We start from the raw sequence: 27,843 nt of genomic DNA, 5'->3' as shown, positions 1-27,843 counted from the left end.
TTATGAATTACATTTATTCTCTCCTTTAAAAGAGGGGAGTTCTAAAAGGAAAATAACCCAATTTCCTCTCTTATCTAAAGCAGTGCAGGTAGTTGGCCTTCAGTGGGACGTAACTATGTAGATTCTGTGGAAAAATGTGAGATATGTACATGAAATTTGGGCAAAATGTGTAAAATTTTAAAATAAACAAAGTACGTCTAAACTGATTTTTGTGATAAGGATTCAAGGATATTGGACAGCGCTGTCTACATGAAAGAGAGGGTAGATGATTGAGAGGTGAGTTGACACTTCAAGGACAATCACCAACAGGTTGTGTCGTGACATCGCGTCGACCCGCCAGTTTAGCCCTTTGTAGTTGTGTATGGCAGTCAGTAGTTTGCATTGGACTAGTGTTGTGAGTAGAGCTGTTTTGTTGTGCAAAGTGAACTGTATAAACAAGGTAAGTGTTTATTATGTTACATATTTATTTGTTCTCTTTTTGTTCATCTTTATAAAAATGGCTCAGCTGAATTGAACAAGTAATGAATGAAATGAAAGACTTACTGTACTTAATAAAGGTGTGAAGATAACAAGATGGATGCTTACACAAATTGAACTATCTGGAATGAAGTATAATTGCCGTGTGTGTTTAAAAAATAAATAATTGTGTTGGAAACGTTGAACTAAAATCTTTGTTGTGAACACTTAGAGACTGTTAGGTTGACAATTTTTAAATTTAATTAAAATAGTCAAAATCGTTGGTAAAATGAAAAAAAAATTCAGGGATAATGGGTGTAAAAGTATAATCAAAATTTCAAGTTTTATGGACTTCAGAATTTAACTGGGTAAAACCAGTGAAAAACAATGTTTATTCAGCTAAATTCATGGTGTGCAATAATATATTTACGGTTTTAAATATGGAAGGGACTGCTTTGGTGAGCCATAGTAAGAGAAAAAGCACATAACAATTTTAAGAAACACACAAAGCAACTACTCTCCCAATTTTGTCCAAATGTGAATGTTGAGCTACTCCAGTTTCACAGGAATCAGTAACAGCCAGCTCTTTCTCAGGAGAAACTTTAGAGACTCTTTAATCCTGTCACAATAGTAATAGACTTTCATAACCAACAACTTTAGTCAATGCTTTCATAATCAAGAAGGTAGTAAATAAAGCTGTAATACTATGGTGTATTCAATCTGTAGTTAACCATCATTCTTTAAGAGATGTAGCAAGCAACTGTGACATTTTAAAAATAGTTTCCTGATAGTAAAATAGCTAATTGTATGAATCATCATAAATCAAAGATTGCTTAAACTTTATAGTTTATGTATGGTTTTTAGGATACTATTTTGAGTCAATTTTCATAAAACAAATTTGAATATTCAACATTTAAAATATTGTTATTGGTTTGGACGAAAGCCTCAATAAATTTGCCCCAAAGGCAGTAGATGAATGTGTCATTAAGATTTGGGGACAGTGATAATAATGAAGTTTCTTGTTACTTCACATCTTTATTCTACAGCTGAGGATATAAAAACTGCTTTATGTCATCATTACAATCTTTCTATGTGATAAAAGTACTGCAGTTCAGCATAGATGGAGCTAATGTAAATGGAGGGTAATGTTTAAGGCTCTTAAATTGTTAAGAGAAGAAAGAATTTGTAATAATGATAAACCACATCTTCTTGATTTTGGATCATGTGGGTTGCTCACTGTATATTGCTAATACAAGAATGGCACGAAATAAACCTCATGGGGAATAGGTGATTTTCTAAAAGGATTATACAATCTTGTAGATAATAAAATAAATAATATAGATAATAAATAATATTTTTAACCTGTGAGAGATTCCCTTTTTAGATGGCATCTAACAAAACCAGTAAGAAATCTTTTTGACTCATAGTTATAACACTCTGAAACTCAACTAGTGCCTCACAGATTATTTTACTCATATTTTCCCGTTAGTTTATGGATTATTCATCAATAGGTTTTGATCATGCTTTTTAGTTGCCATCTCGACACAGGACCAGCTGTATCACTTTTATTGGTAACATGTTAGCTGCTGCCACTAAAATGACCTTGTAACCATCTGAATGCCATACCACAAAAAAATCTTTGTGTTGATAACAATTATATTGTTGTACCCAGCAAGACATTCTAAATTTATATTATTTTTCATGTTGGTCCTATATAATATTTAAAACTGTATACCGATCGGGGTAACACATGTCAAATTTCGAAAACATTCATTAATTGTAATTTGACATGTTGTGCCGAGCAGCACAAAATTGTTTTTGCTGTGTCTAGAGTTGTTTTGTTGTCTTAAGTTGGCAGAACTTACTTCCAGTAACAGCAGACTACTCTACTAGTTTCGGGCCAATATCAGCTGGCATTGTTTACCGTTGTGTATCAGTATTAGCTCAGTATTAGTAAGTAGCCTGCGTTATTGTGATCATCTTGTGATTCATGTTTCTAAATTTGAGATTAAACGTGTGAACATTTACATTCTTCTGAAATCGATAGACTGTTGATTGATGAACTAAATAATGGAAGTGGGGAAAGTAGTGGGAGCAAACGTGGATCAGTTTGAAGTTATTTTACACCACCCGTCAGTGATTCAAGTGGTCCTGACTCGGACTCTGACGATGAGGGAGTCAGACCTAACACTTCTATTCTAGCTTAGTCCCCACTATCACCTACCTACCATCAGCTACAGGCTATGGAGACCGATGCACCTACTGACAACATAGACCTCATTGTTTAAGACATTTCTGATCCTACTGACTTCCCACTTCCATATGACAACGTCAATAACAATCAAAGCCACGGACGTGATATAGTAAAAGGGGACAACGATGTTTGGCCTGCTGAACCGCCTGATGGTCCACCTGCTGCATCGCCTAAAGGACGACCTCAACAATGAAGATGTACAACTGGCAATCAGAGGTAGGAGAAGCAATTTATCTTTCATGATTTTTGGGCCAATTACCAAGGTTTTACGAAGACAATTTACCTTTACCTGCACTCCAAAATACAAGTTAAATTTTCCAAGAGATAGCAAGCTTGAACTTATGTTGACTTATGAAGTTATTCAATTATTAGTAACAGAAACAATCAAAATGCTGCCCAAACAATCGTTGGTCGGCGTCTTAGTCGTACAAGTTGGTTAAAAAATTTGAATGAGACAAACCATGAAGTTTTTGTGGGCTTAGTGATGTGGTTGGGACTAGCCTCATATCCCAATATTAGTGACAATTGGCCTACTAAAATATTATACAAAACCTTTGTAGCAGGTAATGTAATGAGCAGAAACAGGTCCTAACTTCTGCTAAGATTTTGGCATTTTAATAATAATCAAAACCCAGAACAGAACGATAGGCTAGCTAAAATTTCTCCCTTGATTGAAATACTGAGCAGAAATTTTAAAACTATCAAAACTGCATAAGAAGAATTAACCATTGATGAATCTATGATGTCATTCAGGGGTAGGCTGATCTTTCGGCAGTACTTGCGAAAGAAAGCACACAAACACTGTGTCAAAGTGTTCAAATTATGAGGTAGTAAGGGGTATACAAAAAGCATAAAATTTTACTCAGGAAATGGATCAAACATTACACCAGAGTTATTCAGGAGGGCATTTGTAGCTTTAGAGCTCATGGACCCTTTTGTTAATTCTGGAAGTACAATATATGTTAATAATTACTACTACCATTATTATAAAGAAAAACCCATTTAGTTGGAACCATCCACTCTGATCAAGTTGTTGCCGAAATATTTTGTTATACATATAAATTTAAAACATGAACAAATGGCTGCAGCCAAAAACAAAGACGGCATTGTTGTAGCAAAATGGGTTGAAAAGAGGAATACCTTTATTCTCCAGACAAAATGCCCAGTTCAGTATGTTGAAAAGAGATAGGAAAGGTAATATTATCTACAAACCTTAAGTCGCGTCACAGTATATTACACTAAAAGTGGGAATAGACAGCAGTCCAAAGGGCAGCATGCCATTCTGTAAATCAAAGAACACTGAGATGGTATCATAAGGTAGCAGAAAGGTTACTTTTTGATACATGTGTGGTCAATTGAAGGCTCGCCTATAAAGATAATTGTCAAAACAAAACCACTACTATTGCATTTAAGGAAAGCATTTATTGGATCTTATGGGATTTGATGAGTATCCAACATTATCTGTAGCTGAAACCGGGTATCACATTCTCCATGAAACAGATAGGTGTCTTTGTTGTTGTTGGGAAAAACAAGACGATTGAAGAAGGCTTACAAAGGCTGCTATAAACAATCTAGTTTATTGGAAGGTCGCTTCAAGTAAAAAAAAAAACTTTTTCTATGATGTTAGAAATTTTAGATACCCTGATTTTATTTTAGAAATCCCTTTGGCATGTCACTAAAATAAAATATAGAGATAATGTTTTTCTATTTTGTTGTATTTGTAATAAAACTATCTATACTCGTCCCCCTTTTAGCGTGCAAGTGTTATGAACACATTTTCTAGTTTTATATTTAATATATTAATATAATAATATATAACATTTCCAGTTCAAGAGAATTATATTTTCGATGCCAATGTTGTTTGCCTTGTTGCCATAATCAATTGTTTATTTATGGCTATTTTAATTTACCCCGATCTTAGTACTATTTATGCTATAGTTGATTTTGTTTTGTTTCTCGGTCAAGATTATATATATATTATGAGGTGTGATATATATATACGCAGCACTTTGCATTACAACACTGATCAAGCACTGCATACTTAAACCCTAGAAATGGCATGGACTACAGTTGACTCGAACAGCAACAGCAGGTATCTTAAGTGAGCTATCTGCACATTCAAGACATGAAGTCGGGATGGTTGCATGATCTAAGGCGTTATTCTTTGATGTGGGTGTTAGTTAGCCTTGGGATCGTGGATTAGATTCCCAATGACGTTATTAATTTTTGCTGTCTGGTGTACACTTATGACAGTCACTGGTCTGTGGTAAAGCCGGTGGGAGGGCTCGCCAAATTAATTAATTAGTTGGCTTGGGTTGAAGTTAACAGAATCAGTGATTTTCTTATATAAGTGTACCAGACCCAAAACACTTTTTTGTTGTCTTTACATTTAAAAAATACCACATGACGTGTTTATTTTTTGTTCTACTAGATATTTTTACTACTGAATCATGACTGTAATAATAGCTTTTAATAATAAAACCTTGTTAAACCATAATAACACCCAAATTGTAATATGCAAAATGTCTGTACTCATGGCAGGAAAAACTGTGATGTAAATTATGACTGCCATTTCAAGGGTTAATATTTGTTAAAATGTACAGTAAAAAGTATATTTTTACTAAAACTTTTAATTTTATTATCTGGATATTTTTCTACTCTGTTCAACAAAGGTTGCAGGAAAGATTGAAATAAGAAGTGTTGTTATTATCAAGCATAAAGAAAAAATTGAAAATATCGGTTAAATTAAACATATTTTTGTAATGTCATAATATAATGTTTAAATACAACAGTTGATTTCATTTAACAGGCTATTTCAATTAATAATATTGATTTTCTATAATGGAACTTAAAGAGACCAAGATGGAATTTTTCACAACTTTATAGACCAATGGGGCATAGCCTGAAAGGATTTTCAAAATAATAATGGGCCTATATTTATCAGGAACACTAAGAATGTGCATGTAAAAGTTTTGTACTATCAGTTCAGTAGTTTTTACGTGATTTAGTTCCCACAGACAGACAGACACCATTAGTTTTTATATCATTTATGTATTATTTAGATTAACACTAGAATTTTTGTAATGGCTAAATATCCTGACAGTGGATAGAGGAGGATGAAGATGATTGCTTCCCTTCTTATGGTAATGGTAGTGATTCAGTTGTCCTGTCAGAGCATTCAGTATATGATACGGACACTGAACAGTTTGGTGAAAATGATAGGGAGCTGGAAATTTCTGGCCTAACAACGAAAAAAGAAATATTTATGATTGAATCTAATTTTATTGGTTTTAAAATGATTCTCTATTAATATTAAAACACTTTGGCATCTGAACAAATTTTTGAAGCATGTTTTCCACTCCGATTATGGTAGCTCCAAAATATGCGTTTTGAACGCAAAAACGATTTCTTTTGGTGTTGAAAATCATTAACCACACAGTTTGTTTTGATGTGCAAGAACAAAAAGAAGTCATTGGGTTCCAAATCACGGCTGTATGGTGGATGGCCTATCAACTCAAGCTTCTAGCTTGTTAAAAATTAAATTGTTTGGTCAATGGTGTGAGAGTTGTTATGATAAAGAACGATTTGCCTCTTCTTTGACGTGTTCTAATTTTCTACAATTACTTCTGGCAAACAACCATTCAGAGTTGACTGTCCTACCTTGCTCTAACACCACTGTTGCCAAATGACCGGTGATGCCAAGAAATGGGCAACCATTTGCTTTGCTGTGCTTCTTTCAAAAACAACTTTTGTTGGATTTGGCTTGTCTTGAAAGACCCACACAATTGTTTTGTTTCAGGATCATATGCCTAGATCTATGATTCGTAATATATTGTTAATGCTAGTCATACTTATTTCAAAGATGCTTCAATCTCACGGTATGTCACATAACGATCTTGTTTAATCACTTCAAGTTTAGTATCAATGTTTCCAGGCATAACGACAGATTTTAAACAGACTTCATGGATTTCGTCCTGGAGTGAACATCGGACACATTTGAACTTATTATACCAGTTTCTATAGTGCTAGGCCATCCTACATTACATAGTGATGAAACTCCATGCAATGTAATACATTAAGTTCACTGACGCACTCTTATCGTGATAATCCACATCGAATGTTATGAAAAATAATTACACGAAAATGTTCACTGGTCAATTAAATTTTTTACTAGTGACTGGACTTCAATTAGCTTCAAAGCAACATTAATCGCACTCAAATGACAAAATGATGTGGTTTAGGTTCTGTTCAACAATGTAACTTTTAGACTGGAAATTTCAGCTTATGCTCAGGTTTTGAGAGTTCGTTTGTCAAGATGTTTTATTTTGTTGGCAATCAAGCTGCTAAAGTATAATAAAATTTCCAGCTGTATTCATTGTTTACTTTTTCAGTAGCTGCTGCTAAGGCTAGACATTTTTTATGAACTCAGCAATTTTTGTTTGTCACAAAGTGGTTAAGAGAATTTGTATCAAATGTTGTGTAAAAAATTAAGTTAAGAGTAACAAACTCTGGGAAATGTTAACAAAGGCCTATGGTGAGTCTGCTATGAGTAAAACATAAGTTACAAGTGTTATAGAAGTTTCCATGGTGGCCGTGAAGACATTGAAGATAACGGATGCCTCAGCACATCAACAACTGATAGAAACTTGGAAGAAATTGTTGTAAATGATCGCTGTATTACGAAGAGAAGTTACTGATGATGTTGGCATGTCAATTGGCTTATGCCATACAATTTTTTCAAATGTTTTCGGTTTGAAACGTATAGCAGCAAAAATTTGTTCCAAAATGGTAGAATTTTGAACAAAAACAGCTGTGAATTGTAGTTGCTCAGGAGTTACTAAATGAATTCAATGAAGGTGCAGAATTATTGAAACATGTTACATCAGATGATAAAACATGGGTTTACGGATATGACGTCGAACTAAAACTTAGTCATCCCAGTGGAGGCATTCTGGATCGCCAAGACCGAAAACTTAACCGCAAATGTAGTTGAACATGAAGATTCTTCAGTGTGTTTGATCCATGCTCGCTGTTTCCTTCAACTTTAATGCATAGTGCATCATGAATTCTTGCTATAAGGTCAATAAATAGTACCACCTTTAAGTTCGACGCCATTTCATGAAACAATCCAAATTAACTAAACCCGGATTGTGGCAAAACGATTCATGGCTATTGGACTATGACAACGTACCTGCTCACACTTTGTTGCTTGTTTATGAAAGTTTGGCCAAAAACAGTACTGTAAAGATGCCCTAGCCATATTCTCCAGAAATGGCTCCATGTGACTTTTTTATTTCCAAAAATAAAGAGAACCTTATGTTCTTGGGGAGGTGGGAGGAAAGTGAGTCAAAACAAGGATGGATTACATTGAAAGTGCATCACTGAAAAAGCTAAAGGCTATCCTGAAGATCGAGTATGAGAAGGATTGAAAGAAGCGCTCGCACAAGTGCATAATGTATAATGTTGACTATTTTGAAGATGACAACATATATGTAGACAAATAAATTAATATTTAAAAAAAATTAAAATTCCTGTTACTTTTGGAACATACTTCATAGATCAGCTATGGGCATAATAAGAAATGAATCTGTAGTCACACCACATGTACTAGTGGTTAGATCTTCAAGGGAACTTGTATGTGTCCAAACAGAGTCTGGAAGATGACCTTTTGTTCCACTATATGTTGGTAAGGATAACTTTACAAGCTGCTTTCTTCAAAAAAATTATGCTTCAAGAAAGAAAACGTCTCAACATAATTTTGATAACAATATTTCCAAGTGTAAAAGGTTCTACTAAAAACACTAGAGCAATTTTAGATTCTTAGAAACTGTTATTTGCAGATAAAATCATTCAGATATTATAATATGGTGTCAGTTTTACCAATGACCACTTGAATTCTACAGCTTCAAACTATATTCATGGCAACAAGATTGTCCTAATACAAATGTTTATGAGATTTTAGCATTTAAAGATTTTTGTATATGTTAGGAGTCAAATAAGGCAACCACCTGAAAACTGTTGAAATGTGGCTAAATTATGGCACTGCTCAGGATTTTTTCTAAGCTGTCATATTACAAAAGACAGCTTTTGGTGTTTTATTTCATCAGCTTCTTAGAGCAATTATGTTCCATTATCACAGAACTAGAGATGAAAGAAAACAAGTTGACAATTTAGCTCCAATTAGGGAAGTATTTGAATGTTTTGCGAATCAATATACACAAGACTATACTCCTGGAGAGTACATGAGAATTGATGAGATGCTGGAGGCATTCCGGGGAAATGTGGATTCCGTGTATCTTAGCAACAAATCAAATACAGTACAGCATTAAAATTTATACCTTGTCTGATGCTTGAACTTTGTATGTCTTAAACATGGAACTATACCCAGATAAACAGCCCTTGGGGCCTATGCACTAGACAACTCGGTGAGTAGCCTGGTGATGAGACCCTTAGAGCTAATAGATAGATCTGGACAACTACTACATATCTGTTCTGCTCGCTATTGAATTGTATACTCATTACATAACCACGGTAGTAGGGACTATGAAAAAAATTCCAGAATCTGTCCCAAGACGTCGAAGACAGATCAGTAGGTAGCAGCATGTTCGTTTTTGGCTCTAAGCCAAATAAAGCCACATTAGTGCCATATACATCCCAAAAAATATAAAAACGTTTTGATGACAACATTTTATGATGATGACTCCATTGACCCTGAATCAGAGGCCAACAAACCGGCGGTTATCATATTCTACAGCATGACCAAAGGTGGAATAGATATAGAATATATTATGGAATAAAAAGTAAAAAGAAAAAGAACTACTTTGTCAAACGCATCAGCAACAGCTTTTCACAATTTTTGGTGGGTTCCTACAGTAATTGCTCAGATTTTTTATAACCTCAACACAAACGACACTATGCAAAGAACGTTCATAACAAAACTCGCAAGGGCCTGGTGTGGCCACATCTTCTATAAAAAGCTTAATTTCTGACCTTCTCACTTTCACTGAGATAAGAACTGTCGCTGGTGTAGAGATCCCTGACCAAATCAACCACCAGACAGGGATATTACAAACAACGTAAAACCTTTGTGAATGACATTTTACTGTTACAGAAACCAATATCTTGTACAAAATGCTCAATGTTTCACAGTACCTACAATAAACCTCTTTAGATTTAAGTATGTAATACGAGGGTCATTCAATAAGTAACAAGACAAATTGCTACTGTTCAAAAACAGTTGAATTGATACATATGAAACTTTCAGGACATAAAGTTTACAACCTTGCGATGACATCTGATCAGCTGTTCAATCATATATTGTAAACATAGCCTCAAATTTACTCAGTTAACTCGAGCAAGTCCGCTTGAGAATTTAACTGTAGAAGAGCAATGTGCCGTGATCAGATTTTTAGTCATGGAAGGTGAGAAAGGTTATAAAATTCATGAAAGAATGTTAAATGTGTATGGAAACAATTGTTTGAATCAATCGAACATTTACAATTGGTGCATGATTTGCTTCATGATGTCAGCCCAAATACGACAAAGCTGACGAAAGAATAACTTCAGAAACTGGGGTGGGAGACTTCCATATGTTTGGATCCCTTAACCCTGGAACTGGCCATAATTTTCCCTAAAATAGCAGGCACTTTCTGTGATTTTGGAAGGGTTTCTTATTTTAATCACTGCTCATCTATTTTTGAAGATACAGACATTTTAAAAATATCAGTGTTTCTGGAAATAATGTTAGTTTACAACAAAAGAATTTATTGAAGAATAATATTGAATCGTTTGAATTTTACTTTAAAAAATGAATTTATTAAAATAAAGTAGTAAAACCCACACAGCCAATGTGAAGTTGATTTGAATAAATCCAAAATATACTCGTACTAAAGTTTTGTTGTGTGTGTGTATACTGTATATATATATTATACAAATTATCAAAAAAATGTAAGTAACTTAAAAGAAGTTTGTAGGTACATTTTAATTATAGTATATCAATAAAAACTACAAAATCAGCAAAATTCGCTTATTGCATTATTTTGTGTATAATTGTGACAGTTTGTATTCTATTGGATGAACAAATTGTTTTACTAAAATTTAAATATGTACAGAAGAACAATCATATTTATAGAAGTTTATGTTATTTTTTATGTATATTTAATTTTTACAAAAGTAAGAACTGTGAAATGAAGGCCTAACCTTGTTTATGTAACAATTTTGTTTTCATCTAAATAGTATTTGTATGGCTATAGAAAGTACATTTATATAAGTTTATAAAAATGTACAACAATGTATTTTTATCTTAATTATTTTTCAGTAGGATCAGGCAAAATTAATTCACCTAAAGCATTATAATTCTTTTTTGACTCTCTATGGAACTTTTATACTGGATTTTAAAATTATTATTATAAAACTCTTTTTCAAGTTTAAGTCAAGCGTATCAAATTTATTTAAACCCGTCATAAGTCATGTATTGCTGTGCCATGCAAAATGTGTCTGGTTCAGCCCTTTGCAATATTGTATAATGTGTGCATAGGTGTATAGGTGGCAGAGTAGTCAATAATTACAGGTTAGAGCAATTCCTATACAACTAACTCCTCCTGGGGCATTATATGGATTGGATGGGGAATTAGTTTTCTATTGGTTCATCCTTTAGTTTTATTTTACTGGCTTAATATTCTCCTAATCAGCTTCATACTATAAGGAAGGATTGTGGTAAAACAAAGACAAACTATAAATGTTAAGCTTTTAATTACTTAAAATTTTCACATGGAAAATCATTGTGAACAGTGAAAGGTATATAGTAGTTGGCAAACACTAAACATATCTCTATTGAAACACATTAAAACAAATCATTTTAGTAGTTTGGAAACAGATCATACAAGTCACTCACTAATAATATGAGAAAACGATGATAGCAAACCACTGATTAGAACTATGTCTAATTTATACTACTACAAATTTATTTCACTGAAAATAGTTTATGTAATTTTAGTTTTGTGTCAGTAGTTTATATATTATTTATGTTGAATAGCTGTAGTAGGTTTTTCCAAGCTGTATATGGTATTTTATTAGGGTCATGTTTTGTGTTTAGGCTAGTTTTTAACTGATATACCATAATGTATATTAGGTTTAATCTCTGTATGTTTTTTTAATCAATGTGAAATTGCATCAGCTGGAGTAAATGATAATGTAAATATTATCAAATAAATATTCTAATGCAAATAAAAGTATTAATAAGATTGTTAGTTAAGGTTATAAAATTTATATGTTTGAAAAATGAAATTAAAAAAACAATTTGTTACACAGATTACTATGTACAAATTAATCAGTAATTAACGGTCCTTATTAAACAAATTTATCGGATGACAAATTATTATGCATGCTACTGTTAGAATATCCTCATTTAGAAGTAATATTAAACTGGTCAAACAGTGTTGTAGATATTGCATAATCACGAAAAGATTATATTCCTCACAGGTCAGTTAATTCACTTTTTAAACTATTACTACCAATTTTACACCAATCCTAAAATGTTTAAGTCTTGACTTTTTATTATTTAGTACTTGAATATTTTTTTTTATCTTGAGTCCCAATGCTTAAATATTCTTGTATTTCGTAGAAATTGTTAAACATTTATTCCTAAATAAGAATTTTATGAGCACAACATTAGTGTATATAGCAGTATTTAGTAAAAGTATTGTAATGAAAGGATAATAGGATTTCAGAATTATACATCATTATATGTTACAAAAAGTATAACTCTATATTTCAAAGACTGAAATCTATGCTCTTTCTCAGGTGATAAATAACTTAATACATAAACATGTATTTAAAACACAAACACACATCACACCCCATAAGAGAAAGGAGTATAGAAATAACATAAGTATTTTTATGTGTACAAACCAAAATAAAAATAAAACATAAAATACTAAAACTATGCCAAGTAAAGGCCAACAACATTTAGCAAAAACTTATGCTACCATGCTCTCATTTTTTTTTTTTTTTTTGTGTGTAATACTTGTTCACAGAAAGCTAGTTAGTATTTAAAAATGGAAACCGTGTCTAATACTGTTAGAGTAATTTATTATGAAATCTAATAAATTAATAAAGTTTACTATTTTTGAGAGAGTCTGTGATGATGGGTATTAAAAAGTATCCTTTTTTGTTGTATTACAAGCATATGAGTGTGTAATTATATTATTATAGAATTTATGATTAACTTGTACAGTGAAGTTTGATGAGTAGAAACACTGTAGAATTCATTTAGAAAAGTGATGCTGCAAGGAGCAATCGAATTAGAGTACAAAGGACGGTGGATTTGTATACACAGCATAAAATAGCATCACTACAGAAAACATGGTTCTTGAATATTTTATTAATAGATAAGAAGTGTTGTCTTATACACTTCCCATTCTCAATGAACTGTAGATCTCATCCATACTGTCTTGTTAGCTGCCTAGTTGTAAAGAAACACCTGCAAACATTAATCAATAAAAAAAGTATCTCATAATAAAATTTCAATTGTGTTTATCTAAACATAATATTTAATAAATTCTAAGTCTTCAGGTGATAGTGAGTATTCCATGAAGAAAGATCCACATTTCTCCACAAAAGCAATTCAGGTTGGCTCTGAAGCTGAGCAGTGGACCCCTATGTCTGTTGTGCCACCCATCATCCTTGCTTCAACCTACAAACAAGAGGGTCCTGGCCAGTACAAGGTATAAGGTAACACTTGTGAACTGTATGTTCCATTGAACTAGCTGATTATTTGACTTCCTATGGAAAATTAATTAGAAGTATTTCTCTTTGGGATATTTAATTAACATATTTAATACAACACTAAAGAGTACCCCTTAAATATTTTTAAATATTAGCATGCAGAAGCTACTTTGGATCATTATATGGGACGAACTCAACTGCACAGTATGTTCATATTTTAATGATTGTATTGAGAAACTAAAATGTATATTAGATTGATTTGATGTAATTTGCTGTATAATTTTGACTTTAATAATGTGAAGTATTTTGAGTAATTCAAAAAACTTTCCCTGAGTGCTGCTACATCTAGAATTACACATACAGGGATGCCCCTCCTTATTGGATTTTGTTTTCTTCTATATGATAATGTATTTGAAAATAAACATTACATTACTGAGGTGATCTAAAAGATATTTAAGTTGTATTGCAATAAGTATTTTTTTAAGTATTAATAATTATATTAATATAATATAATTAATAGATTTGATGGATAGATTTGAAAGAAGGCAGAGTATTACAGACTTTTGCCACTATTGTGTTGTAAAAATTGAAGTTGTTTCAAGATCTGGTACTTGTTTTCTTCTACAAGTTTACCAACATTATCGCCTGCAGTTTTCAACGTTACTATAGTATCAAAATTCTCTCCAAGCTTCTATTTTAACATTTTCTCTCTTCCAGCATCTTTTACCAGTCATCCTCTCTACACACTTTCTTTAATTTCCTTCACCTAACTATATCTAGATCATCTCTTCTTGAAGATGCAATCATTTCAATATCTAAAATGTTATTAAATTTATATGACACAAAATTCCCTCCAACACTTTCTATCTTCTCATTTTCCTCATCCTAAATATTTTCCAGCATTCTCAACAATATATTATCTATTAACACTTTCTTGACTCCTTTTCACCAAAATTCTTTTTCTTCTTCAAGTTATCATTATCATACTTGACAATATCCAGCATCACTGAACTGAAGTATTTTGTACCAGTCCTCCCTAATCTTCTTCTTCTTCTTCTATGGGGTGGCCTATTGCCATACACTTAAGCCTCAAGGGCCTTTTGCACACCCTGGAAGCATACCATTAGGCCGAACAGTCTACGGTTTCAGCAGTTATACAAACTGCCGAAAACAACCGTTCAGTTCCTCCTAGGGAAATTTGCCACCCTTGTCCAAACTACCAAAGATGGCATACCGCTCCTTTGCTATTGCAGGACAGTCAAAGAGCAAGTGTTCAGCAGTTTCCTCCTGCTCGTCACACATTCTACAGAGCAGATCCTCTTGAAGGATACCAACTCTGTGAAGATGCTTCCTGAGGTGACCATTTCCCGTAATGAGACCCATAACCTGAGAAAACACCAATCTACTTAGTAAGAAAAGGTCAGACATCACCTTCGGGAAAGGCGACTGTAGAACCAGATTCTAGTTTTACCCTTAGGTTCTCCTTGTATGACACCCAGTCTGTGTTTCTCGGATTACTATACTGAACTTTTTTAAGTTCCAGGTCTCTGATTTTAATGCAGATGTGAGCATGATCAGAGAGGGAGGGCTCGTCAGACACATGCCAGCTGTGTATCCGATTAACCATACCCTCCATTATCATGGACACATCTATCACCTCCGTATGCGTCCGCTTGTGAAACCTAGGAACATTACCCACATTTGCAATCACCAAACTGCCGGACATTATGTACTCCAGAAGCAACTTGCTTCTGCTGTTTGTGTTCGTGCTGCCCCAACCTCATTGTGTGAGTTAGCGTCACAGCCAATCACCTACTCCAAACCACTCCTCCCAACATGATCTACCAAGGTAGCCATCTCTTTCTGGAGGGTGTGGAATCCACATCATCATAAGGGAGATATGATGATATAATCAACAGGGTTCATCCTGCACTAGCCCCAATCAGCCTGACTGTGGAGAGATCCCTGGAACAGAATTCTAGAACAGGAATGCTGTTCACCTTGTTGCTTACAAGAATACAAGCTCTGGCATTATTAACATGGGCGCTAACAATTTTGACCCCTGCCATGGAAAGCCCAGATATTTTACCCTTACAAATCCAGGGTTCCTGTATCAGAGCCACGTGAAATTCTTCTGCCAAAAACTGTCTGCAGAACTTAGCTGAAGCAGCTTTATTGTGCTGCAGATTGACCTGAAGGTCCTTGATTCCCATGATCAGTTGCAACACCTCGCGTCCTAAGCTGGTCTGCTTGAACTCTACATCAAACCACCAACTGCTGAATCTTCGTTGATGGTAGTTGGGCGTGATGAACAGGCAGAGAGACCTAAAGCCAATGCCTGCCTGCTGTAACCTTTCCAGATCAAGATCTGTTGGGTTCTTGATTTCAGGATCTATAAAAGGTCCCATGAGTACAGAGGAAATAAAAAGTCCGCCCAGTTAGAGCCCCACGTGACCAGGTAAGGCACAATCCCTAAGGGCTCAGTTCGTGACACACTACCCCTGCCCTGACTGATAGAGTATACAATCAGGCACTAGCCTAGATCCTGGGGTTCAGTCAAAAAAAGGGCCATCTCTTGCCAGACGCTTAACTAGCATTTATCCGAGCCCAACCATTGGTTGGATTTCAATCCCCCATTGGTCTTGAGTGGCAACTGAGTGTCACCTATGGAAAGGTAATTTCCCAGTTCATTGAGGATTACCTGAACTGAGGTCAGCTCATTCCCTAGACCCCAAACACCTCTATCCCTCTGATCTTATCTCTTTCTGCATCTTCAACCAGTACTCTCATCATACTTCATCTTTCTACATGTTCCTCTAACTCTCAGCCTAGTTGCTTTCTTAATGTGCTGTAGCAAAAAAATCAGTTATTTGATAGCAACTTCTTGTATAATTCATGACCTGGCCACCTCTGCCTAGTTTGCTTCTGGGTGTGTTGTATCAAAAAAATCCATTAATTTATAAGCAACTCCTTGTTCAGTTGAAGACCTGACCACCTAACTCTTAGCGTAGTATGTTTCTTTCTTGATGTGCTGTGGTAAAAACATCCAGTTATTTGCTAGCAACTCTTTAATTAAACACCTGGACACCTTACTCTCAGCCTAGTTTTATTCTTGATGTGCTGTAGAAAAAAAAGCCAGTGATTTAATCAAATCAAAATAATCGTTATTCATTCATTTTCATATTTTGTACATCGAATATTGTCAATTTAATGAACAAAGTAGTCATATCACAATATATAATTGTAATATAAATTTTATAATTTAATTTTCAACAGATACCTAACAAGTATTAAACAGTATGCACTTAACTATTACAAAATTTAATATTAAGGTCTTAAGGGAAAGTGCTCAAATTCCTCTAAAGAATATAAAGTTAATCTACCAAAAACTCTTTTAACGTTCTTATAAAACAAGTAAATTTACCCTCACTTTTTATATACGAGTAATTCCAAACGATGACAAGGGATCACAAATTAATTTTTATATATGGTGTCATAGTGATGCACCACATGACTGCTACTGATGGATGTTTGATGTTTAACATACATGATGGCTTCAAAAATATAAAGTCCATATATAGTTAGTATATTTAGTTCTTTAAAACGTTCTTTGACAAATTAAAAAAAAAAAAAAATAATTTAAAAATGGTTTTGACAGCTTTTTTGAACTTTTAGTATTGCATTGAGATTTTCTTTTTTAGTAGCCCCATATACACACAGTCCATATATTGTAATGTGAGACTGAATGTGAGAAAAATAGATGTTTTAAGGTGTCAGTACTGCATAAATAAGACATTTATCTTATTGCGTACAAGCCAGAATTAATCTTATTTATAATAATTTTGGTGTGAGCATCCAATGATAAGTTATTGTCAACTGTTAGCCCCAAAAATTTAACTTCTTTGGCAAAATACTATTTCTTTTCCTTCAATTTCAATGAATGGAGTAATTGCTTGTTTATTTTGTTTTGTTTTAAAACTTAGGCATTTTGTTTTATCCGTGTTTATATATTTATTGTGACAGTTAAAAAAATTGTTGTTTAGTAGCAACTCCTTGTATAACTTTTTACCTAAAAGTGGTTTTATAGCAAAATGACCATATTTAAACACGTACCTGTAATTTCACTGCAGGAGTGTTAGCTAATGTGTAAACCCCAAAATATAATTTAAACTGAGGACTTTGTCTCATTTAAACATGTGTAATACTCCTTACCACAAACTACCAGTTACCACACTAACTTTTTGAAAGTATATTTTCAAGTTTCCAAGAGCTTTTTAAAAATATCAGATACAGATACATTCAGGCCCGTACCCAGACTGGTTTTTTTCAGACAATTTTATCGGAGCCAGCACCAGGCTCCATCACACGACTATCTGAAGGGACCGTGTCGACAAATGTGCGGTGGCGGGATATGATGGGGCCCACCAAAGCTGAGTGCGGCCCTGGATACACTGAATTTTAGGTTATTTGTTTGAAACCACATTCAATTTATTGTTCAGCACAGACCTTTTTGCTAGTCTCGATAATTAAGAATAACCTTGTGTTTTGTAAATTTTAATTCAATACATGGAATCGAAACAACATTGAACAACGATTCATGAGTTGTATTGTTGCTACAGGAATTTGCATATTCCCGGTTTGATAACCCAAATCGGTCATGTCTAGAACGGTGCTTAGCTGCCCTGGAGGGTGCCAAGTACGGAGTCTGCTTTGCGTCAGGTATGGGAACTGTCACAGCTGTAACCAGCCTATTGAAGGCTGGTGATCACATACTTTGTGTTGATGACATCTACGGTGGTACCAACAGGTTTGTGTTACTTTTATATTTCTCTGTTGGGCTTTTTTGTCATAGATGATTATCTTGCTTTAATTTCAAAGTCAAGACCATTCACATAACAGAGAATGCGAGTTTGCTGAAATTCATGGTAAATCAGTGCAGAATGTCATTTGTTTGAAGTCATATGATTTTGTTGTTGTAATTGATGCAAGGAAAATTGTTATGTAAAACTTGTATTATAAAGTATGTGATGTAGGTAAAATAACTAATACAGTTAAGGAGAACTTAATGGAATAGGTGAAAAAAGTTAATTGGAAATAAGTGACTTTTTGTCAGTGGTAAATTATAAATAATATCTAATTGTTTTTAAATACACTTAGGTCACAAAATAATCACATATGTATATTTTTTACATTTCAAGAAATAGTCATAACAATGTCCTGTACCAGGTTGTTTATATGCAAGTAAGATTGGGATTGAATCATTTGGTTTTTAACCATCACAAAGCCATATAACATCATGTATAGTTTTATTGCTTTTGCTTGAGTTATAAATTATTTTAAAGTAAAATTCCATATTTTTGTTTAAAAATTAGAATTATTAAAAGCCAGTTTAAATACTTTTGTTGTATTTATATTATTCAAAGCAGATTTAATGCTTCAAATTGACACAAACTATAGGCTTTGCATGTGTATCAACACTTCTTATCCAACTTTATTAATAAAATATTTTCCGTATTTATTTTTAGCAAAATATATTGAATCTTACTATCATTAACAGAATAATAAGATGTTGTCAATGGGATAATGGGGGAAAGGGGTAAATCGGTATGATGGAGGCGCGGTGGAGGGACATGAAGGAGCCTGGTCAAATACCTCTTTCGGGGCCAGCCAAAGCTGAATGCGGCGCTGAGTATAGACTATTAAATATAGATATAGATGAGTCATCTTCACAGTTGCATCACTTTTCATAAGTGCTGTTTATTTGAAAAATTTTCAATAATAATCCAGATATATAGATGAATAAAGTAATTAGGAAACTATTCTACAATAATGTAGTTCTTTATTTGACTGTCAAACCTTTTACAGCTTTTTCCGGAGTATCGCACCAAGATGTAATCTAGCAACGACATACGCATGTCCCATAGACATTGATAGCTTTTGCAGTAACATTCAACCAAATACAAAGGTTTGTTAGTAGGAAGATTAAAACTACAGATATCCCTTTTAGTTAATAATATTTAATGATAATTGAGTTGGTAAACATCTTTGCCACAACTTATTTTATCCTGTCTATAAAGTGATTTTCTTATAGGTTAGTAATTAATCTATCACCAAGTAAATATACAAAACTTAGGGAATAGGTATCTAAGAATGGTTTATATGTTTTTCTTGCCATATTTCTGTGCTACATATTTATTTCATAAAATTGTATTAAACGTATGATTTCTATTTCGAATAATTTTTGGAGAAATTGCAGTTATTCATTCAAAGACAGACTTGTAATTTCATATTTTTTAAATTTTTAAACTAAAAAGTTAAAAAAAATTGTACACAACCAATACAAGTTATGTGTAGCCAAGATATTAATTGATTATAACGGTGTGAGGTAAACAAGCAAGTGAGGGATCTGTTCTAATTGTGGATAGGGAAATAGTATGTAGAAATATGAACTTTTGCCATAGATAAATATATTTGCCCTGGGTAGTATAGGTTTAAAATGTAGGTATAAAAAGTTAAGATATGAGTAGGGTATGTTGAAATAAGAGTAAGATAGGTTAATACATATGGAAGAGTTATGGTTAGGTATGTTTTTGTTATTTTTAACCAAAAACATAAATAAAGTTGGTATGGTCGATGTAACAGATAAATATCCAAAAACTGTTTCTAATAAATATAAATAGAAAGTTAAACACAAGTCAACCAATAAAAACTGTTATTTTTACAACTATTTGTTTTGTCATAGCTTTTAAGTTCTCGTAATTTAATTTGAGATTCCGTTGTGTGTTTCAGATGATCTGGGTGGAGAGCCCTACAAACCCTTTGATGAAGATCACTGACATCCCTCAATTAGCAAGCATTGTCAAAACTCGTAACAAAGACATCATGATCATAGTTGATAATACTTTTCTCACGTGTTACTGCCAGGTTAGTTTCAAGTACATTTTTATGTTTTGTTAAAACAAAAACTAACAATAAATCCTCTTTTTCTGTATGAAAGATACAATAAGACTAAAATATCTTTCCTTCTAGAAACCGTTGGAACTTGGGGCTGATATCTCACTCTACTCTGTTTCCAAATACCTCAATGGACATTCAGATGTGGTTATGGGAGCTATAATACTTAATGATGAATCAATGAATAAACAACTCAAATTCATCCAGTTAAGTGGGTGTGAATCAATACAGTATTTATGTCCAAGACTTATGCACAGTTAATTAGTTAATTTTCATGTTAATTAAGATATAATACAAAATATTTACACAAATTTTGATAGTAAATTAGTCAGACTACCATAGACTAACATATGATAAAATTTTATATTGAAGTAACTTAGTTGTAACTTCAGATATATAATGAATAGGATAGAATGAGATTTGTTCGAATTTTATTAATAATTTTATTATATTCTTCCGACCAAAGATGTTAAAGAGGACAAAGATTTGTGTTTCCAAAATATGTAAGAAATTTAGGTCTTTTTCTAAATATTTCGATGATTTATTATCCCATAAGTAAACTTTATGGAAATTTACGCCATTTCTGAAAATAATTTCTTTCACTTGCTCAATTTCTCAAATTGTTGATTGATTCCAATAATTGAAACCTAGTGTTCTATTTTTCTAACATTATAATGATAGCCAATGTCCAAATTCTGTTATCTTTTTAGATCATACATCATTAATAATAAATAAAATGTAAGCATTTAATATTTAAATATCATGGTGATTTATCAAACTGTTATAGTTTGAATTCAAACTACCTGCTTCTAGCGGTGTCTTATAAGTTGATTTGTTCATTTGAAAATGTTTCATTTTACAAAATCATACAATACCCAATTCTCATATGAACACACAATAAAAATAAATTTCAGTGAAAAGATGAGTTTGGAATTGTTGCAGCTGCTGGCATTGTCCCATCACCATTTGACTGTTACCTAGTTATGCGAAGTCTGAAGACTCTCAAACTTAGGATGGATCAACACATGAAAAGCTCCTTGGCTGTTGGAGCTTTCCTAGAGTCTCACCCCTTGGTTAAGCAAGTTTTGCATCCAGGTACCGTAACTTTGAAATACAGTTTGTTGGAACTTGTATTTTTTTTTTTTTTTTTTTTTTTTTGTACATTGTAAAATATCTTGAGTTCATCTCATAAAAATAATGTCACATTGCAATTTCAGGTTGTGCCTGCTCAAATTTTACTATATACAATAATACTTATAAAATATATTTTTATTGTCCAGCAATGTACTTTGCAGTGTTTACTGGACTTCATGTAAGTTGCTTAATGTAATTTCGAAACATCTCTAAGCAGCATCCTTAAGTGATGTAACATTTATCAATGTAATGTTAGGTGAGTAGTTTGTCTGATGTAAATGTGGAATGTTGTGTTTGGTCAAGAAATCCAATACATAGAAAGTGTGAAAGAGCACTTTTTCACTTAACGGTAGTAACATCTTCTGTCAAAATTGTATAAACTGAACCAATATTGATTACTCCCTCTCAGGTTAGTCCATGGACATTATTTATCCCATGTTGATCAATTATCAATACAACACAAACTTGACTCTTCTTTCTCATGCTAGTCCATGGGCATAATTTATCCCATGTTGATCAATTATCAATACAACACAAACTTGACTCTTCTTTCTCATGCTAGTCCATGGACATTATTTATCCTATGTTGATCAATTATCAATACAACACAAACTTGACTCTTCTTTCTCATGCTAGTCCATGGGCATAATTTATCCTATGTCGATCCATTATCAATACAACACAAACTTGATTGATATATTCAATATTAAATTTTCAACTTGTTGATTTTCCAGATGAGGTCGTTGTCCATTAAATTTAGGATATTTTACACTTGGTGTAATGTACCATCTCTTTATATAAGACTGTGATAACCATAGAAAAATTCAAGTTCAGAAGTTTCACTAGGACACCTGCTTACAGCAAAATCCAACGGCTGACCCTAATTTTACAATTGACATGATCTAGTGGAACACTACTGAATTCTATTGAGTAATCCTATTGCTAAATTCAGTCAGACATCTAGGTTTGGCTTGCCTATGTTAATAAAGTTCTTGGTCTGTAGAATTTACTAGTAATGGTCTAAACCGACAGAGAATCGTGGAGGCAACATTTAATATAATACAGCTGTTTGGTAATTAATGTCCTAATACACTATATGGGACAAAAATACCACAAGTACTTGGCACAAGTTAAAATTCACTTGACTAACATGTCCCAGTCACTTGACTTTCCAAAACATGTTTGCTAGAGTTGGCCAACAAATACTAATCCTACCCCTGTTGTGTATTTATGTGCAATAAGTAAGTTTAAATATTATACAGGCCCCATCCCTTGTATTAGGAAAATTATACACTCCTAAGTAAACTGTGTTAATGTAAACATGTATGATTTTAGTAGTTTTGTTTCCAAAAGTTAAACAGACTACTAGACTAAGTTTCTAATCAACTTAAATAGAATACTTATATTGTGCATAGACTGTAATAACGCATTTGAGAAAACCAACCTCTTACTCATTGAAAAACTACATGTGCACAGAATAAATGCAATTTGTGCATCAGATAAATAAAGACTATAAAATCTGGAAATATATTGTGTCAGATACATAAAATCTCTACATTGGTTCCCTCATACTTACCTTAATTCTACATATTTGTCACAGGTATGCCCTCACACACCCCCAGCACGAAGTAGCCAAACGCAATTGGTCTGGCTGTAGTGGTGTGTTCTCCATTTATTTACATGGAGGATTAGAAGAAGCTACAGCATTCCTCAAGGCTCTCAAAATGTTCCAGATCGCTCTCAGCTTGGGCGGCTATGAAAGTCTCGTCAATCATCCGTGTGTAATACTTAATAACTGCAGTGGTGTTACCTACTGTCAATTTTGAGAGGGATCCTATTATCCATGGATCTTCTTTAAAAAACTGTTAAAAATCAATGTCTTTTGAAAAAAAACTTTAATTTCTTTCAAAACAAGTTAACACCTATTTTTGGAAATTTAAAAGAGCAATTAAGCACAGATAAAGATTACCCTGCAGAAGACGGTAGTCTGGAATATTACTGAAAATCTATTTTAAGGGTGTATAAGTACATTAAAGTTCTGGTTTAATATGTTTACTAACATAATTTGTACATAAGTTATTTTTGGCAATATGAGAAACCTCACAAGCATGATGAACATGAACCGTCGTCCACATTGCATAATTTGTAACAAAATGCCTTAAAAAGCAATACACATATTGGACCATAGCAATGTGTATCACACCACTAAAAAAATGCATGAAAGTAAATGCTCTAGTAACAGATTATATCCATGTCAATTTTCTTTATACTTTACATAAAACATTACAACGAATGTTACTTAATGGGAGCCAACATTATTTGTGTTTCCCTGGTCTAAAAGAGACCGATATACAATTATAAGTAATTTTATTTTCAAGAAAAGTATTGAAAAAAAGTATTAGATTTTCTATACTTAAGAGGGACCTAGTCAGTTTACCTCTCCTACGCATAAGTAACTGAATGCCTTGTAATCCTTTTTTTCATTTAAATTATTACTTTGTCTGTAATTAATTACTTAATGAAATCTTTAATACTTGTCCATTTGATTTTCACTTTGTTCAGGAATGAAAAAAGGTAGTTGAATAAAGGGTTGAATAAGTGCAAACACTGGAAAATTATTAAGGATAACTCTGTAACTGGTAGTCTAATGTATCTAATGTTTTCAGAAGAATTTTAGATAATTATAGAATTTGTCTCTAACGTATAATACGTATATTTATAGAAGAATAATATGATGTTGGTTCACTACTGCAAACAGTACAAAAGTATTGAGTTGTTAACCACTAATTTATTACAATACAATACAATTATGTACATATGACACAATTGTTTTTAAAAAGTCATCACAATATTTATTTTACATCAACATTTATCTGTTCACTTAATTGGTTCATATCCAAAACCATCTATAGCCTGGCTGAATTTGTTGAGAGAGCAAGAACGCATATCTAGGATGAACTTTTCCAATTGCTCTAACTACAGTATTGATTGTGAATTAATGCTTGACATCTATACTGATCTTTAAGAACATGTAAACAAATAAATTTGTCTAAAACTTTGCATCAAACAAAAGTATATTTATTGTTATTTCTTAAAATGAAGTGAAATATTACGACACCACACAATAGTGTATATTACACAGGCCTAATTATTAATAATTTCAAATATTTCTTCATTACAAATGTAAATCATAACACTATAAAGTATTATAAACATAAAATGCACATCCATTAATAATTTCCACAGCCGTTTTTTCCATCCAAATACTCACTTTCCAGTTGAAACATAGTACTAAATGGGATAAAAACAAAGATAGCATAATGATTGTTTCACTTTTCTTTTAAGTTTTGTATAACACATTGTCGTAATATAGCAAAACCAAAGATACTACTGAAATCTGAAACTCTTTCTGATTGCAGTGATAAACAAATTTTCATGATAGTGTAATCGTATATACTGTTACAAATCTAAAATCAGGCATACTTCAGATTGATATTACTGGTATTTAGAATATTGCAATTGGGTGCTAGACTCGGATCATTGTTATTTAGATGATTGCCATTTGGAGTGATAAATGTTAAAATTCTGTTATTATACGACTTATTACACATTATCTGTTACAAATTCAGCAGTACATAACATTTGTTCTTATTTTTAAACTCGTGCATTGGTTACAGTTAGTGTTTATTTTGGGTTTTGCTTGCTGCTTGGGATGTTTCCATGGCTAATGTTCGAAACATATTTTGAATATATACAGTGTCCTTAAAGTTATTTGATTTGTTTTCTTTTCTTTTTGCAATTTATTTCCTCTTTTGCACTATAAAAATATCAAATGTATTTTAGAATATGATTTTGGATTTTCATATGTCCAGAATATATATTTACCTCCATGTGTACATTTTGCACTCCATATTAATGAGCTGAGACATATTTATTCACTGTTACTCCCTACTGCTTGAATTCAAAATTTCCATATTTTTCTATGTGTATTTGTTAAGAAGCAGAATGAATGAAAAAGATGGCGTTGAAATCTGTTGCGTTATGTTCTCAATATTCAGTGAAGTCTGACTTGACTATACACTGGTTATTTAATTTAACATAGCAGATGTTGCTTCTTCCAACGTCCTGTATATTTTTTATATGCTTTTAACAATTCACCAGACTCATACCTACCAGCATTGTAACACTGAATGAGTATTCATTTATTTGGATTATTTTTTACAAACATTAAAAATATTCCCTTCAACATAATTGCATTTATTCAATTAATTTTACATTTTTTTAAACTGACAAAAAATTTAAAGAAACAAATTATACTATTAGTAGATTTGCATCTCTAAGTATCCAGTAGGCTACTATGTAACTAGAATATATCATAGACTTAAAGTGCCATTACAAGAACTAAAGATTTTTAACTACCTAAATGTTTTTTTGCAGGGAACTGATGACTCATGCTGTTGTTCCAAAAGAAGTTCGTAAGAAGATTGGAATCACCAGCAATTTGATTAGAGTATCAGTGGGTCTTGAGTCTGTGGAAGACTTGATTGGCGATCTCGATCAAGCACTGAAGGCTAGTAAAAAGAAGGGCTGAATAAATTATCTAACACCATAAAATTGTGTAATGTCTAAATAATGTTGTTTATTAAATGATCACTTATTTTTATAATGGATGTTTTTTTAAACTAATGTGCAAGAAACACTATAATTTAGCCGAAATTTACGTCAACGGCAACCCTAGTACTTATAGTAGGGAAGCCCGGGATGCTAAATTTGCAGTGACTAAAGCGTCATGGGGGTCTATAGGATTGTGAAGATTAAGTCTTAAAACGAAAAAAGTTTATGTTAAGTTTTTTATTTCAGTGTGGAGGAAAGCGTGGACAAATTTTCAAAAATGTAAAAAAAAAACATTCACATGGAAATACTTGAGCTAGTCAGACATTCATGATGTATACACGCTATGTATTTCTGATAACCGAGCGATATTAATCTGACGAGTAATTAGTGGACGATGGCCATATAAAGGGATAGAAAAAAGAAGAAGAAAAAAGTTATTCGAGTGTGTCAGATATTCAGAGGGAATGTTAAGTAAACTCAAAAAAGTATCCTATTTAAATGACTGACGATTTGGACGTGATCGAAGGTCATGACAGATTTGTGAAAATGTAAAAAAAATGCGGTCTTGAAATACTCGAACGCGTCAGATATTTATACAGGCAGTTCAATTCGATGTCCTGACCGTTCTAAATGATAATCTGACAATAATGTGGAAGAATATTGTTCATCTGACCATTTGAAAAAATTGTTTTTTTTTTTCACGCGTTTTTTTTTCCACAAAATACACATTTCACACTTATATCACTCATTATTGTAATGTATATAAAAAATATTGCATTAAACAATCAAACAAACAAATAAAAACGTTGTACTTCTTCAAAAACACACTGTTATTGTGATCAGCTGAGATGGCATTATGGTGGCAGATGGTAGTGTGGGGATGGTGCGAGAGAGTGAAAGACAGAGAAAGAGTGAGAAGAAAAGAGAGGCGTGGAGTGGGAAATATACAGTTCTCAGTGGCTGTACGCTCCACCCTTTATTTATGGTTTTAGCTACCTCACCCCATGAAAATCGTCCCCAAGATTATATTTTTTCCGTAATCCTTAAAAGATTTCCTTCAAAATAAAAGTTCAATCGCGCTTGAGTATTTCGAGGTAACGTATTTTTTTTACACCTTTGTGACTTGCCTATTTCCTTATACCACGCTTAAATAGTCAGATTATTGAAATGTACACTGTTCTACATGTACTTAACTCACCTTGTATTTATCTGATGCGCATGAGTTTTTCTGAGGATCGATTTTTTTTACTAGTCTGACGGTCTGCCCTCAACGCAGACCCCTATATTAAAGGTTCATATGTGCTAGGGGTACATTACAGGGTACGACATTTCTCCCCATATAGTTTCTGACACGCTCTAGTAACGCGAAAAATCCCCGCTTGGGATCCCCTACTATTGTGGTATGGGGACTGTTTGGAGGGTAAATATTTGAGAGGTCTCAACAAAAAATAGTAAATAAGTCTACATGACAGTCTGGAGTCTGCCATAGTTCCTCTAACAATATAGACATACAATGATAATGGAGGCTTGCTTCTTCAATCTTATTATAAGAGTAGAGATTAAATGCCTGCTGTAGTAAGAATAATTTTTAACTTCGTGCAGTTTTATGCCCTTATTTTTAGTTGTAGAATGGAGATCTATAATTTTAAAGATATAATTAACACTCACGAAGTATACACTAAAAAAACTAAATAGCATTTGGATAC

General features: G+C 32.9%; 1 protein-coding gene across 1 annotated transcript; it reads left to right on the top strand.

Annotated features, from left to right (window-relative positions):
- The first annotated feature begins 12,196 nt into the window (after nt 1-12,196).
- LOC124364188 (cystathionine gamma-lyase-like) lies at nt 12,197-26,186 on the top strand. Its single transcript, XM_046819480.1, is given in 9 exon segments — nt 12,197-13,434; nt 18,055-18,242; nt 19,301-19,400; nt 20,225-20,359; nt 20,465-20,600; nt 21,332-21,484; nt 23,124-23,134; nt 23,137-23,300; nt 25,961-26,186. Coding segments are annotated over 9 exon segments (1,176 nt in total). The 5' UTR covers nt 12,197-13,299; the 3' UTR covers nt 26,115-26,186.
- Nucleotides 26,187-27,843: the final 1,657 nt, after the last annotated feature.

The sequence above is a fragment of the Homalodisca vitripennis genome, chromosome 1 (assembly GCF_021130785.1).
Source record: "Homalodisca vitripennis isolate AUS2020 chromosome 1, UT_GWSS_2.1, whole genome shotgun sequence".
NCBI lineage: Eukaryota > Metazoa > Arthropoda > Insecta > Hemiptera > Cicadellidae > Homalodisca > Homalodisca vitripennis.
Note: the sequence above shows the minus strand (reverse complement) of the source record. Positions and strands in the feature narration are given on the sequence as shown.